Here is a 15848-nt window from a genome sequence, read left to right as displayed (position 1 = left end):
TGCAGGCACATTGATGAGGACTGTGGTGGCACCTAAAGATTTTAAGACTCAGATTCAGAATACTTAATCCCAGAGAATGGCAATTCATTTCTACAAACTAACCGATACATATAAAGAATAAATAGAGTAAATAAATAAGTACATCAGCTGATATCGGCAATCAACCATCAACAACATGTCAGAGACAACACACGGACCAATGAGATGCTATAACAGACCAAGAGACCAAGACCACACTCCAGAGGCCCCATATGTGTGTAGGCTTCAATGAGTCAGGTGAAAAAAGAAATTTATAAATTTACCAGCCGGGTTATGCATTCAGAGCATTTAGTAGAAAGAAGACTTAAAGCATGGACAATCATGAACATGATTTCACTGTCAGCAAATTGAACTGCTGCTGCTACTCTTAAAGTGTAGGTTCACAGTTTTCAAGTATTTCTTGAACCAGTAGTCAGGTATCCGTGTGTACACTGAAACAGGATCTGCATGTTGTAATTATTCCTCCTGTTCATACTGTACATTAAGATTTCCCTACCTAATGCTCTTTATATGTAAGTGATGGGACACAAAGTCCTCAGCCCTCTTTCTGTGCAGAAATGCATCCCATAGTGTATGTGAAGCTAACACGAGCCTTCAACAGTCAAGAGTTAATTGTTGTATTTCATAAATGCGTTCCTCAACATTTTAAACCTTAATCCCAAGTATGTTTTCACCCACTGCCTCGTGTATGGTTATTGTTCAGAAGTAGACTACACGTAACACCTTGTGACCTCCTCTCGTGGGTGTCTACGTATGATGAGTTTAAATGGTCACATGACTGTAGTGTAGGTACCGGTTCCTCAACACGGAGTCTACAGACAACGTAGAGGTCGTGTCTGCTGCTGTGAACGATCCCCAGACTCTCCTGTCTTCTCCCCGGTGAAGAAGCCGCTTCGTGGAGCCGCCTGCTCGATGCTAGAGATGTCTCCGAGGGCTGCGGTAATTGTGTTGTTGTCGGCCGTGTTGTCCGGTGTGTCCGCGGGAGTGTTTTTCAACCAGAAGCAGCCCTGCTATGTCCGCACACCGAGGAGAAACGACTTTGGACTGAAGTGAGTAGAACAGATTTGTTTGCTCTTCAAGATGAGCTAGCTAACAATTACGAAAAACTGAAGGTATTTTAACCATGTAGCTAACGTTAGCTCAGACAGCCGTTAGTTGTTATCGGAAACAGCAGCAGGCGGGGATCAATATGTACAGTTAAACCTAACTCACTTAAAGAGTAAGTCTTGATAATTGGCATATAAATATAGTTAACTTAAATGTAGGGGGAGAAAGTGGCGTGTTTTGGTTTAATCTCATTGTCTTTGTGTCATTTGCAGTAAAAAAAAAAAAAAAAAAATACTGGTTATACAGGTAGTTGTAGACTCATGCCCACCAAATGTTTATTTAATCACTTTCCACAAATCACGAGTGTTGGTTACTCACATGTTGAGGAAGTTACCAGCACTGTAATTTCCCCTGAACTTGAGCTGTTGTTAACCCTGAAAGACTGACACGTTAAAGTCATACAGCTACAACACTGGCAGACAGGGCTGCAGCATGGTTTTTCCAAAAAATAACTTCATGTAAATTTGATATCTGCTCAGTTTTGTACAAATGCTATTTCTAAGCCCACTTCAGATGTCCATGTACAATGTGCAGCTGTTGTGGAAAATACCAAATCCATTTCTTTAATGAATACAATTTTTGTCTAAGTTATGAGATATTGAGTATAGGACTGCAACTAACAATTATTTTCATTTTGGTGTTTTGATTAATCATTCAGTCAATGAATTCAGAGCTGAATGTGATATATCTTTGTCATGGTTTCACTAGTTTTGGTGGATGATGAAAATTATTTACTGATTATCAAAATAGTTGCAAAATTTTTTTTCTGTTGGTTGACTAATCAATTAATCAACCAGTAGTTTAAAAAATGTCACACTCGGCCTTCAGTATCAGTATTTGTCTGCCCATGTGCTTCTGAGTATTTGCACATCACAGTCTTGATTAGGAGAGTGAGTAGGTTTCACTGTTCCTGTAAAGCTTTAAACACTTGTATCTGGACTTTCTAAGATATATTTAAATAAAGGAAATGAAACAGAGGGGTGATTCAGCATGTTTATGGCTGCAACTAAGGCACTAATGTAATTCACACATTCAATTACATGATTAATCATTTAGGCCTCAAAATGGCAGAAAATTGTACAAAATGGCCACGAGAGCCCAAGGCCATCTGCAAATTGCTAGTTTTGTCCAACCAACTGTCTAAAACCCAAAGAGATTCAGTTTGCAATGATCTAAATCAGTAAAACAGTAAATTATCATATTGAGAACCTGGGACCTTGATGATGTTTTGCATTTTTTCTTGATGAATGATGTAAATGATTAACCGTACAGTCTTTTTTTTGTTGTTACATTTACCTTGTGTGTTATTGCTTGTGTTGCTGTTGCAGAACTAGATGTATCTAATGTCCTGTCTATTCACAGGACTACTGCTCGTCCTCATGAGTATTTAAACATTTCTGATTTGCCCAAGTCGTGGGACTGGAGGAACATCAACGGCACAAACTATGTCAGCACGACCCGCAACCAGCACATTCCCCAGTACTGTGGCTCCTGCTGGGCCCATGGCAGCACCAGTGCAATGGCAGGTATGACTCACAATAAGTTTCCTACTGGGGAATTATAATATGCTAAATCATTGTTTTTCAATGGTGGTGTAGATCAGCTGGTCCGCACACAAAGAGTCAGATGTATTTTAATATAGATATAATAGTTTCACTTCCTCTTTACACAGAAGTCACTTGAGAGAAATTGGTCGGCCTGCTTTTTATATCTCATCCGTATTAAAGTTCTGAATTTGCTCTCTCACCAGATCGCATCAACATTAAGCGTAAAGGAGCATGGCCATCTGCCTATCTCTCTGTCCAGCATGTGATTGACTGTGGTGATGCCGGCAGTTGCCATGGAGGGGATCACACTGGGGTTTGGGATTATGCTAGCAAACACGGGATCCCAGATGAGACCTGCAACAACTACCAGGCAAAAGACCAAAGTGAGTGTCCTCCAGAGCACAAAGTAATGGTTACAATCACTTACAGAGTCTGAGTCTGAGCTGTGGATTCTCTTTGTCCCTCTCCAAAGAGTGCAAGCCCTTCAACGAATGTGGCACCTGCACCACCTTTGGAGTGTGCAATATTGTGAAGAACTACACCCTGTGGAAAGTGGGAGATTATGGAGCTGTCAGTGGGAGAGAGAAGATGATGGCAGAGATCTACGCTAGAGGACCCATCAGGTTTCGTTTTTGCTTTTTTTTTTTTTGCTTTTTTTTCCCAGTCCATTGGGTTTGATTTTTATGCTTCATGTGTCCAGGCAAATTTTAATTATATAGCAGATTTTACTACACTCAATGTGGTTTACATTAAGATGTACATGCAAACATCTGGCCATCCAAACATGGCGAGGAACCCCTTATCCCACTCACAGACATGAACCACAAGCAGACACACACAGTTACTAATCATAAGTCTGAGAACATAGAAAAGTTTCAGTTTGAAAGTAGAAACAGTTGTGACAGATCTCAGGTCATCAAGAAGTTCAAGTCACAGAAGGACAAAGGGTAAAAAGTCTTTCACAACCATGCAGCTCCACAAAGGAGCGCAAATGGGAAAAAAAGAAAAAGGAATGAAAAGAATTCAGATGAATGCAACGATCAGACTGACTTAGACTCTTGTCTCTCCCCTTGACTGCAGAAAAAGACAGATGAACTATATGGGACATCACTTGTATGTTTCTGATAGGAGTTTTTAAACACATGATGTGAGGTTTACACCTTGCCACCATTTTGCTCAGTGGCAGAAAAAAATGCAAAATTGGGCACCTAGAAGAATCTGAAATGGAGCAAGCAAGTAGCAACCACCCCAGCTAAATGTAGTAGTTAAAGAGACCTGTCAATCAAGGCAGCACACACCCAAACATACCCCTGCTTTATGCTGTAATGAGCCCCTTCTACATAGTCATTTTTTAGCAGTAATCTGGTCACTATCAAAATTGAAGGTTTAATATTACAAACACACATTTTCTCCTGTCTCCTACATCCTTCAAAGGAAATCTCATTGTTAAAACATTAGAATTAGAGGGTCCACATTCAGCTGCCCTTTAACCAGAGGGAGGATGTAATCTGTGACGTTTGTTTTTTCCAGCTGTGGGATTATGGCCACAGACAAACTGGATGCCTACACCGGAGGTCTCTACTCTGAATATCATGAGGAACCTTTCATCAACCACATCGTGTCAGTGGCAGGATGGGGAGTGGAGGATGGCGTTGAATACTGGGTTGTGCGTAACTCCTGGGGAGAGCCATGGGTGAGTCCTCATCAAAGAGAAAATATCACACAGTCAAAGTAGGAATGGTTGTTTTTTAAAAGATGACTTGTAGCAGATTTGAATACAGGTAATTTCCCTTGTTCACAAGAATATGTCACTTAAAGCCCCTGACAACCCCTGTTAAGGTAAAGGAAAACCATCCTGACTATCCTAAGATTTTATTTATTAAATGTCTGACATTGCCCAACAAGATTTGAATAACAGTGGCATCTTCCTGGCAACCTAAGCAAACAGCCTCTGTCATAAGATTTAAATATTGCCAAATTCTGGGACTTTAAATGACTTCAAACCAGAAAGCAGATGTAACAACACAGTCAGAAATAAGATAACCTAAACTGTTGCAGGTCTGATTAATAAACTGACAAGTATTTCAGTTAATAAATTAGTTTTACTGATTAATTTGTCAAAATTTTTTAGAGAATCCTGTGAATCTACTGTGAAACTCTTTAACTGAAGCTGAATTTATAATTTATTGAATAAACGTGTCCCAAATTGGGGCTGCAATGAATGACTATTTTCAGTATAAATTAATCTGATAATTTCTTATGACCAAGGTGGCTGTTTGGCATTTTGAATGGAAGATTATTACAATACTTAATTATCAGAAAAGGTTCTGATTTATTTATCCTCTCTCTTTAGGGTGAGAAGGGATGGCTCAGGATTGTGACCAGTGCTTACAAGGGAGGAAGTGGCAGCACATACAACCTGGCGTTGGAGGAAGACTGCATGTACGGTGACCCAATTGTCCCTAAAGCCTACCTCTAGAGGAGACCAGCACTCAGTGTCAGAGGTCGTCACTGCACACGCTCATAATGTCTTCCTGTCTTGGGCAGAGGGAAAGTTTTTATATGTAAAAGCTTGAAAAGGGAAGTTCAGAGTTTTCTTTATAGAGATCGTATCTGCGATTATTTTTTACACTTGTAATCAGGGGTCAGATTTCACTTCCAACATCTTCCAGTTGGATATTAGACCTGCTTGAATTAATACAGATTTTCTGTTTTTAATCACAGTGGGATCTACAGACTTTTAACAGTCTGACACTTTTAAGTTGGAGTGAAACACATCAGTGCAACTAAATTCTGTGCTAGAGGAAAATTTAACCACTGCATGCTGAACAGCTACATTGGGATAAATACATTCAGTTTACATCATCAAAAAGACATACATACAGAAGGTTTTCAGTTTTAATTGTCAAATGCAAACTGACTCAGCCAAAGAACAGAGTGTTTATAATTTGTCTTGCACTGCACCAACACTGAATGTTTTCAGCATCTGGTGTTAATGTATTGACAAGAATGCACTACAACCTGATGCAGGGTTGTACACAAAAACTGAAAAAAAAAAAAAAATCAACTTGAAGTGTGCCTTATATGCATTTGCGTCAAGATTTATGTAATTTTCTGTTTGTTTTCAAGCTGAACAATCAACAGATCTGATATTTTCAAAAAACTGATATCTTGTGTTTCAAACTATGCCAATAAACGCATCACTTAAAAAGTGATTCTCAACACAAAAGCTGTCCTTTAATCAGTTACTCTCCGTCTGCCGGGCTGAAATGTGGTTGTAAAAAGCTCAGTTCACGTTATTATACAGTTTCTTAGAAAGTCGGGCGCGTTCTGCAGCACAACCCACCTTATCCAACCCTCTATCAGCTGTTTATCAACCGAATATGCTCAGTACAGGCTGAAAGCCTGGCCTTTATTTTATACAGTTTTCTTAATGAGTCATAAAAATGTGACCAAAAGAGTGACATTTTATGATCATGATTGCATTAAATAAAAATAAAAAAATGCACTAAAGAATACATATTCAGGTTTTTATTTTAAAACATCTTGAACCAACATAAAAATAGAAAATCAAATATACAGGTGAAAAAGAAAAATATTTTGCTGCATCTTCGGACAGCTTCCTCTGAAATATTACTATACTTCCATCGTTCTACCAGCTCAGTGACATTTGCCTTTTTGTTGTCTCAAGAAATACTAATCCTCATTCACTTGGTCAAACCGACACATCCATCTTGTGTCCAAGCGGTGTGTTTCAACGTCAAGCAGAGCATTTGGTTATCATTGAGACCACAGATCCTCTGTCCCTGTGAGGTCTTCTTGGTACATTCTCCAACAAGAATGTTTTCAGTGTCATTTTCCACATCAGTTAATCATGATGAAGTTTGACTTGCAATGAGCTGAAAAAACAAAAAAACAAGGAAATAACCACATGTTGCTTCAAGAGGATGAGAAGTTTTTCCTGTGATCATGTGAGAAAACCACTTCCTGCTCATGTTTGCAAAGATCTGATGTTGTTGTGCATGGAATTAATGAATTAGAGTATTTTTAAGTATTATTCTGTCTTTGAATAAGTAGCATGACTGTGCTGTCACAAAATGTTAGCATATTGCTTACCAATGAACTCAGCAACAGGATCGTGTTCTCCCTCTGTGCGGATCGTCCCTGCGATGCTGTCGTTCTCCAGGATGGGCAGGAAGAGCTGAACAAAGTCTGATGTGTAAGGAGGTGCGATCACATCTAGCACCTTTTTAAAGAGAAATAATGGAGTTAATTAGTTTGTTCTAAAGGTGTGTTTTAAAACACAAGTTATGTATATTTTCTGATGGGTGTTTTTGTAAGCAATATGTAAATGCAGTAGTAAAACAGGCCTGTTTTCAATTATGATCAATTGACAAATGCTGATTGGTCAACACTAAGACAAAACTCACAACCATTTCTCATATTTACCCTGATAAGCAATTAAATAATTTTATTAAATACACCCTGTGCACAAGACTCACCATTCTCATGGTGGCAATCTCAGGCTACTCGGGCTATAACTTTGATGTGCTCAACAAAAAACAGCACATCATGGATTATGGCTCTGAGTAACATTTAAGATACTCAATTGTTAACCCTTTCCAGGCATCTCTTTTACCAAAAATAGGTTCAGCTCACAACTATATCAAAATAAGATTACTGACTGATATCACGTTGGTTAGAGATTCAGTGTTGACAAAGTTTCAATTACTTGCCGGGCTCTACTCAAAAATATTCTTAAGACTGGTCAAACTTAATTTAGTATATAAAACAATATATTCAACTTCACTCAAGACCATTTTATGGCCTTGAATGTGTAAATTAGTTTGAGACTTTCAGAATCTGTAGACACCCAGTAACTTCTGTGATGGAGGAAAATATTTAAACCAGAAGTCACTTCCCTTTCCCAAGTTTTACCTCTTTAACACGTATGGAGATCAGAAGCTGCTGTTACCTCAGTGACAAAGTATCTGATGAGGGAAATATCCGTGTTGAGTTTCTCCAGACACTTTCGAATATAACCAACTACAGGCAGGACGTAGCCACGACTAAGCAGGTGAACCATTCGGTCCAGCAGCGTCTTCTTCAACTCCAGCTGAGGGGAAAGTAAAATCAACATGTCAGCTGAGAGGTCTCAGTCACAGCATACAGACTTCTGTTGAAAAGAGAAATGAGAATCCTTCATTTAACCCAGAAAAACACACACCTGCTCCATGACGTCCAGCTGAGAGTGCTCCGTCTCAAACAGTTTGATGAGCAGCTGGAGGACCTGTGGATGCAGCAGCTGGTGACACGTACAGATCTGTGCAGAGGGAGAGTTTGCTTTTAAGTTGAACTTCTGTCTTTAAAGACTGAAAATGAACCTTTCATCTGGTAGTAACCTCCTACCTCATCCAGCAGAGCTAAATGTACTGGAGTGTGGTCTGTCTGGAGCTGAAAGTACCGCGGCTCAGACACTGTCCAGTCCACCCACTTTAAAACCCCCATGGCAACTACTGGAAACCTGAACACCAACAGACATGAAGTCAAAGGGGTAGTTAGTGGAGAGTCAATGAAAATCATTTTATCAAAATAAAGGGTTTATTTGTACATTTACTTCATCATTTTCAACAGTTTTTTACTCCAGTATTGTAAAACTTTGTTAACACAAGTTGATAATATGGCAATGTTATGTTTACAGCTTTTTCCATTGCCCCCAGGTGGCTGAAAATAATCAATAAATACACCTCAAAGAACTTGCACAACTATTTGCACTAACTGAATGAGCATTAAGCTATTTACATTTTACTGTTTTACACGTTCGTTCGTTAACTATATTTAGGAGTTAGCAGGTTTTGCAACAATGACATTTTGCTTGTCCACTCACCGGATGCACTGGTACAACGTGCCGAGTTCAGCCACCAGCTCTGTAGCTCCTTTGTTCTCATTGCAGCACAGGTTGTGCACAGTTTCTATGGCCTTAGATGTTGACTTCAGCTCGTCTTTATTGATGTTGACTCGCTTGTTCTGGGATTGAATAGGTGTCACATGTTAAAAAGAGAGTTCAAGAAGCAGGTGTGGAATGAGGGAACTTAAAGAAACAAATGAGCATATACAGTGGAAGTCAGAAGTTTACGAACACCTCAGTCAAATACATTTAAACTCAGTTTTGCACAATTCATGACATTTAACAGGTACTTCAACAGGTACACCTCCAGTTAACTCAGATTATGTTGATCAGCCTATCAGATGCTTCTAAAGCCATGACATAATTTTGTCGAATTCTCCAAGCTGTTTAAAGGCAGTCAAGTTATCGTATATAAACTTCTGACCCACTGGAATTGTGATACAGTGAATTAAAAGCGAAATAATCTGTTTTGAAACAATTGCTGGAAAAATTACTTGTGCCATGCACAAAATAGATGCCCTTACTGACTTGCCAAAACTATAGTTTTCTAACATGAAATCTGTGGAGTGGTTAAGAAATGGGTTTTAATGACTTCAATCTAAGTGTATGTAAACTTCAGGAAATAAACAACTTACTATTGATCAAAAGCAGGTGACAACTGCGTGTTATACCTTGCCTGGAATTTAGTTCAACTACCATACAACTACTGAAAACAGGTTTGCACATATGTCATTTTCTTTTTGCTAACAGCAACACATTTGCATTATTATATCAGCACATTTCAAACAGTAGTAAACTGTTCTCTACCTTTTTCCACGTCTCGACCACACTGGCAGCGTAAGCCAGGATATGGATGTATTTATGTTTGTGGTCTTGGTTGATTTTTGATCCAGGCTTAAACAGCGACTGCATAAACAGGTCCAGAAAGGCAGGCACCCTGATCTAAAGATGAGAACAGTAAATATTTCAGTCATCAGCACTTTAACAAGCACGTAGTGGACATAAACAAAGACGTTCTGTCCTCACCAGCTCCACAGGAGGAGGGTCCATGCTGCTGAACATCTTGAACAGAACTGTGATATCTGCAGGATTCAGGGCTCCTTTCGACAACATGGCACCCAGCGCCTGGCAGGCTCGAGGGTAGGCTGCTGCTGTACCGAGTGCGAGGGTTATCTGACTGGCATCATGACCTCTGAGTAAAAAACGCAACCACATAACGTCAACAGTGAAATTTGGTATTTGTTACACACACAGAAACACAACGAGGCAGTGTCCTGGGGCTTGTTGCAGGAGGCAGATTTGCTGGTTATCTGGATAAGTTTGCTGAGTAAAACCTCAATCACTCCATGTTCTAGTTTTGAATGGATTCCTTGTTTTATTCAGCATCCTCATCTACATAACCTCATTTTACAATTAAATTGTATCCACTTGATCAATTATACTCTGTGAAACTACTGAGAACAGACCATGTCAAACTTGTAGATTTCCTGCTGAAGGAGACAACTGTACCTCTCGTGTGCGGACTTCTGCACCTCCTGGCCGATCCTACGAACAGCTGAACCGCCTTGTTCCTCCTGAGCCAGGATGGACATCATCGCCTGGGCGAAGAGGTAGGTGTGCTCGCCGTGACATACCATCTTCTACAGGAGAGAGGACGAAACCACTCAGCAGAGATCATCAAACACGGGAACAGGAAACCAAGAACAGCACTACAATAACAGTTTAAAGATGTCAATCTCATATTTTTAAAAAAAAACTACAAAAAACTGCAAGATACTAAGGTACAATATAAAGGATCTGATATTTGAAAAGATCAAACCAGATTTTACAAAAACTAACCAAATCCATAATGAAAAGGGCCCTAAAAAAATAACTGGTAAAGCTTATCTTTCATAGAATCATGGTTGACAGAGAGTAAGCGTAAGTAAGCCTCACAGCAAATTCTGGCAGGTTCTTCTCCAGGTTTTCCTCTCCTCCATCCAGCAGCGTGGCCAAAGACGTCCTCAGTACTCGAGAGAAAACCTCCAGCTGCTGACACGCTGTAGACACACTGGTGATCTCACCCTGATAACCAGCATCTGAAATGAGCTGAACACAAACAGAGGACACGTGTGACTAAATGAACTGCTGCAAAGCAAACAACTGTTCAAGTTCAGAAAACTTAAACAACATGGCAAAGACATAAATGACTTTTTATCCCCAAATTTACAAAAAAGTACAGTATGTTTCATGTTTAGCTAACTATTAAACTGATTATTTTCTATTATTATCAGTTCATCGATCCATTTGTTCACAATGTTTAGGTTATAGAAATAAATAATGCCCAAGTATCAAAGTGGATTTCAAATTGCTACTTTTTCTGAGCATCAGCTAAAACATCCCAAAAACTTTTAATGTAAAATTAAATCAAACACAAAAAACACCGCCATCCTCACATTCAAAAAGCTAGAACTAGCAACACAAACATGTTTCTTTTTGTGTAAGTATACCTTTACAGTGAAGTTGAGCATCAGGCAGTCTGGGTGAGCCTCTGCCAGCTTGTAGAAGAGATCTCTCCACGTGGTGTGAGCTATCATCTGCTCGAGCCAGGCAGGAGTCTAAAAACACAGCAGACCCTATTTGTTTCATGTCTGAATATCTTCTCTACTTGTCACACTGACGATTTCACAAAATAGCTGGTCCATGAGAACTTCAGTTATATGTAACTTTTATGACTAAGCCTTTTCACAGGATCCTCAGGATTTGAAGGGAAGTGTTCGAGTGTTCAGAAATCTCACCTCTCCCTCAACAGTGAAAATAGAATCAGCTTTCTGGGGGTCAAAGTGTTTTATCAGGAGACTCTTGAGGTGATTTTCTACTCGCTCTTGGACCTGAGCAGGCTCAACACCTGCAGTCAAAATAAAGAAATGACAGATTAATAAAAGGTCAATAAAGCTGCATGGTAACAGGTGGAGATGGGGAATGTTTTTTTCTAGCAGAGCAATGGTGACTCGAAGCCCCGAAAACGTGATGACAAATCTTGTAGTCTGTCACCTACCCATCTGGATGAGCCACTCTGCCAGCAGGTTAACAGTCTGAGCCACAGCAGAGTAGTTTTCAGAGAGAAGCTGGATGACATGTTCTGGAGATCCACCTGCTTGGAAATACCTGTGAGAAAAAAATATGGTTTCAATCATTCAATTATTGTAGTAGATTAGTAGATTTTAATATGTTTCAAGTGTCCTCTTTTATTGGTCAAGTTACCAACTTCATTTTCTTGTTCTCACTCCAAATTACGCAGGTGTTATGGAGGGTGAATATTATTTTTATACGAGACAGGTGCTTACGTTTTGAGGGTGTTGAAGATTGCAGGCTCCATGATGTAGTCCCTGCTGGAGAATTTCTGCAGACAATCTTCCTGGGTTTTCCCGTCATTTTCTCCTTCAACATAACCATCCTCCTGAAAGATACATAAGTTTATGCTTCAGTAATATTATCTCTGCTCTGAATACAGTGAAATGTACATAGTGGAGACAACTTTTAGATGACTGAGGAGAACTGAGAGGTGCCATAGAACAAACACCATGAACAATATTTTCATGAAACGATAAGATATATTATCAGACTGTGACATATCTACTTCATGCAGCAGTTGCACAATTTACTGACCATCATCATATTTAAAGCACATCATCATTAAGTTGATTTATCGTTTTGTCTCTCAATTGCCAGAAAATAGCGGGGAAAAGCTCTGTGACAATTTCCAACATGGTGACTTTTTCATTCATCTAGTTTTGCCCGAGTAAAAGGTCCGAAACCCAAAGATATTCAGTTTACAATGCTATAAAAACAGAGAAAAGCAGATAATCCTCTCATCTCATGGATGTCAGTTAATTTTCTGTCAATGGGCGAATCGTTAAATATCCTAATCCCTGCAGCTCTGTCCAAATGCGCTGTTCTTTAGTTCAATAACTCAGCAAAACGTCTACAACAAATTGACTTCACATAACTGTATATCTGTGAGGTCCTGTGTATGTGTATGTGACTACTGCTGGATTTTCACTGTCCTTAAAAACTATTTGACAAACCAGTGTCTATAAGTGTAGTAAACACAGCTGGAAGTAATTTGGCTGATTGGTTTAGCGACAGTCTTCTATAATTAAAGGTTACACACCAAAAATAAAAACGCAGAGACAGAGGTAAAACTAAAGGTTTATTGGCAATTGCAGATAAGTGAGCAGGATAACGGTTAGCATGTCGACCAGCTGTGTCGTTAGTTAGCCTGTAGCCGGCTAACCGAGTCGCCAAGCTGCTGTGAGTTATGATCATGCGGGGCATCCGAATACTACAGCTGTGTGGACACACCTGTCTCTGCACATTAATTCTGTGTTGTCTAAACGGTATTGTACAATTATCACAACGAATCAGCAGCTGGTGGGACTGCAGCTAAGCTAACGCTGCCCTAGCTAACAGCAACAAGTCCTCTTCTCACCGTGTTGCCATCCGTGCCTTCCCAGTCTCCTCCGCCGCTGTAATACTCCTCGTCCATAATGACGGGAAAGAAGTTACTTTTAATTGGCTGCAATAACCAAGCTGTGAGTTTAAAATCTTAACGTGACTTGTGCGTGTTTCTCTCACGTGGATGATGCTGGGGGCAGCTAACCTGTTTAGCTAGCAAGCTAACAACAACAGTAGGAAAATTATTATTCGAAAATGGCGAGACGGTGATCGACATGCCACGCCCCCTAAGAGATTGGAGTATTATCCCCTGAGTTCAGGCTGTCAGGTTCTGTTGTCTTAAACAGCAACAACCTGACCCAACATTAGAAAAGTCCTCTTAGCTATGTTATTTATTTTCTGTTTGTATATTTTTTGCCTTTTTAATTTGTACTGATCTTACCTCATTACACTGTGCCCTGTTTTGTTTTTTGTTTTTTAAAGAGGTTTGCACTAATGTATCACTTGCCATATTGTTGTACATTTTCTACTTCAATAAAGAGGGGAAAAAGCCAAACACTGAAGCTTAACATTCAGAATGTGAGGTCATGGTTTTAAGCTTCCTGATCATCAGATCGACTTCAAACTGAGCAGGTGTATTGCTGAGGACCCAAGGATGAGCTGTGTCGACTGTCAAGTTTTTTGGGTGAGCAGCTCTCAAGAAAATCGACAGAGATATTTTAATTATATTATATTTTAAACTACACTTGCTACTATGGTAACCATGGTTTCTTTTGACCTCAGATCCCTTCGATGATGAACGAAGAATTTTTCTACGTGCAATTTGGCGAGATGATGATGTCACATAAAATGTGACAAATTGCAGTCGGTTTAATTGGTAACATTTAACTTTTAGAAATGGGACCAAACTGTGGCTGTGCTCAGAAAGGGAAGAAAAATTGCAAGAAAGAAAAATATGCGGTTATGCCTGGTTAAGAAACTGTGTACTTCGTAGAGAGGTACCTGGAGCATGTGGCTTTTGAAAAAGTGGTCTAGTGAACAAGATTAGCCACCAAGGAGAAGCTAGCTGTGAAGATTGTGAGGAAGGAAATAATCAAGTTTGGTAAAAGAGAGGTGGCCATACTCAAGAAAATCAGGAAGCTTGACCAAGACAAGAACAACTTGGTCAGGTTTGCCAAGCATTTTGAGTATAAAGGACATGTTTGTCTGGCATTTGAAATGCTGGACATAAATATCTATGATTTCATCAGAAGCAGAGACTTCCAGCCACTGCATCTGTCTGAGATTCGAGTAATCACACAACAAAAGCTGGTGGCTCTGAACACCCTCAAGAGCGTAGGTCTGTCACATGTCAAGCCAGACAACATAATGTTGGTTAATCATCAGCAGCCCTTCAGGGTGAAACTCATTGGCTACAGGGCCCCTGAAGTTATCCTGGGCCTTCCACTTGATGAGGCTGTAGATATGTGGTCTCTTGGCTGCGTTTTGGCCTTCATGTACCTTGGCCAGAACCTGTATCCAATAAGGTGTGCATATCAGGTAATGAGAGCCATCGTGCAGATGCAGGGTCTGCCTGATGATCACTTGCTGAATTCTGGAATCTATTCTAGCTGCTTTTTCAGCAAAGACAAAGACTCCTCTAACCCTTCATGGAGGCTGAATACAGAGGCTGAGTACATGCTCCTAACAGGCTCCAAGACCAGGCGGTATAGAGGCATTTTTGACAAGTTAACCAGTCTAAATGACGTGACAAAGACTCGCCCAGAGGTGAACGATACCACAGAGTTTGAGGACACACAGGCCTTTTTAAGCCTCCTCAAACGAATGCTGCAGGTAGATCCTCAAAAAAGAATCACCCTCAGTGAAGCTCTGGGGCACCGTTTTATTACCATGAAACATTTTCCTCATGATGCGAACCCCAACCCTTACATGTCAGCAGCCTTTTCGACGATAACAAAATGCCAACTGGAGGAATCATCAGTTAAATTCAAGCACTTTGTAACATCCAGTGAAGTTGTAGGTTTTAAAGGAGAATCCACACGTAGCTTAGATGAAGCCAAAACCACAAATGATGGAACCCCAGCTACAGCTGACAGGACCGCTAAAGGCAACAACAAGAGACCACCAGAGAAAGCTGGCTTAGATGACGCCACTGCTGCTGAGTCCAATCAGAAACCACTTGACTTGAATGAGGCAACTTCACCTGCCTCTGATCTCCATGATTCTGCTGGGGACAGCAGGAGCACCGATGAAAGAACCAAAGGATTTGTCAAAACAAAGAACGCAATGCTTGCTCTTGGTGGGAATTGTTGGGTTCTTTTTGTTTTGACTTTAACAAATGCTTTGGTTCTTTCTTCGGTGCTCCTGCTGTCCCCAGCAGAATCATGACGACATGACAGCTACATGAGCACCCAGGCTGCCCCCCACCCCTGCACACGTGCACGCTCTCTCTCTCTCTTTCTCTCAACCCAACCGGTTGAGGAAGATGGCCGCCCACCCTGAGTCCGGTTCTGCTCGAGGTTTCTGCCTTTTCAAAGGAAGTTTTTCCTTGCGACTGTCACCTAATGCTTGCTCTTGGTGGGAATTGTTTGGTCTCTGTAAATAATATAAAGAAGTCTAGACCTGCTCGACCGGCACTATACAAATAAAAACTGACTTGACTTGACCAAAGGTAAGACTGTGTATCTTGTGACCCTGAGGGCCACCAGTGTAATGACTGTTCACATCCTCAGCGGGAACTTGGTCCATCATATCTATATGACCTTGGTTGCTTATGGCAACTGCTACTGGGGACTGGGCAAGCTCGAGTC

At 40.3% G+C, this 15848-nt stretch overlaps 3 protein-coding genes across 3 annotated transcripts; 2 read left to right on the top strand and 1 right to left on the bottom strand.

Annotated features, from left to right (window-relative positions):
• The first annotated feature begins 842 nt into the window (after positions 1–842).
• Positions 843–5922, top strand: ctsz (cathepsin Z). The gene is made up of 6 exons (XM_023423703.2): positions 843–1088; positions 2509–2672; positions 2897–3076; positions 3166–3316; positions 4224–4386; positions 5047–5922. Exons 1-6 carry the CDS (start codon positions 952–954, stop codon positions 5170–5172), a joined length of 921 nt encoding a protein of 306 aa, XP_023279471.1. The 5' UTR covers positions 843–951; the 3' UTR covers positions 5173–5922.
• A 287-nt stretch (positions 5923–6209) lies between these two features.
• nelfcd (negative elongation factor complex member C/D) lies at positions 6210–13284 on the bottom strand. The gene is made up of 15 exons (XM_023423701.2): positions 13073–13284; positions 11928–12040; positions 11639–11748; positions 11379–11488; positions 11091–11198; positions 10537–10689; positions 10111–10241; positions 9628–9793; positions 9409–9543; positions 8581–8720; positions 8103–8217; positions 7921–8016; positions 7669–7809; positions 6810–6939; positions 6210–6592 (listed from the first exon to the last, which is right to left on the bottom strand). The coding sequence occupies exons 1-15, from the start codon at positions 13127–13129 to the stop codon at positions 6558–6560; spliced, it is 1740 nt and encodes a 579-aa protein (XP_023279469.1). The 5' UTR covers positions 13130–13284; the 3' UTR covers positions 6210–6557.
• A 29-nt stretch (positions 13285–13313) lies between these two features.
• On the top strand, positions 13314–15426 carry LOC147818118 (homeodomain-interacting protein kinase 2-like). Its single transcript, XM_087178569.1, is given in 2 exon segments — positions 13314–13338; positions 14015–15426. Coding segments are annotated over 2 exon segments (1437 nt in total).
• The last annotated feature ends 422 nt before the right edge of the window (positions 15427–15848 follow it).

The sequence above is a fragment of the Seriola lalandi genome, unplaced genomic scaffold, assembly GCF_002814215.2.
Source record: "Seriola lalandi dorsalis isolate HSWRI2012SDOR001 ecotype SW California unplaced genomic scaffold, Sedor1 jcf7180002054692, whole genome shotgun sequence".
Lineage (NCBI taxonomy): Eukaryota > Metazoa > Chordata > Actinopteri > Carangiformes > Carangidae > Seriola > Seriola lalandi.
Note: the sequence above shows the minus strand (reverse complement) of the source record. Positions and strands in the feature narration are given on the sequence as shown.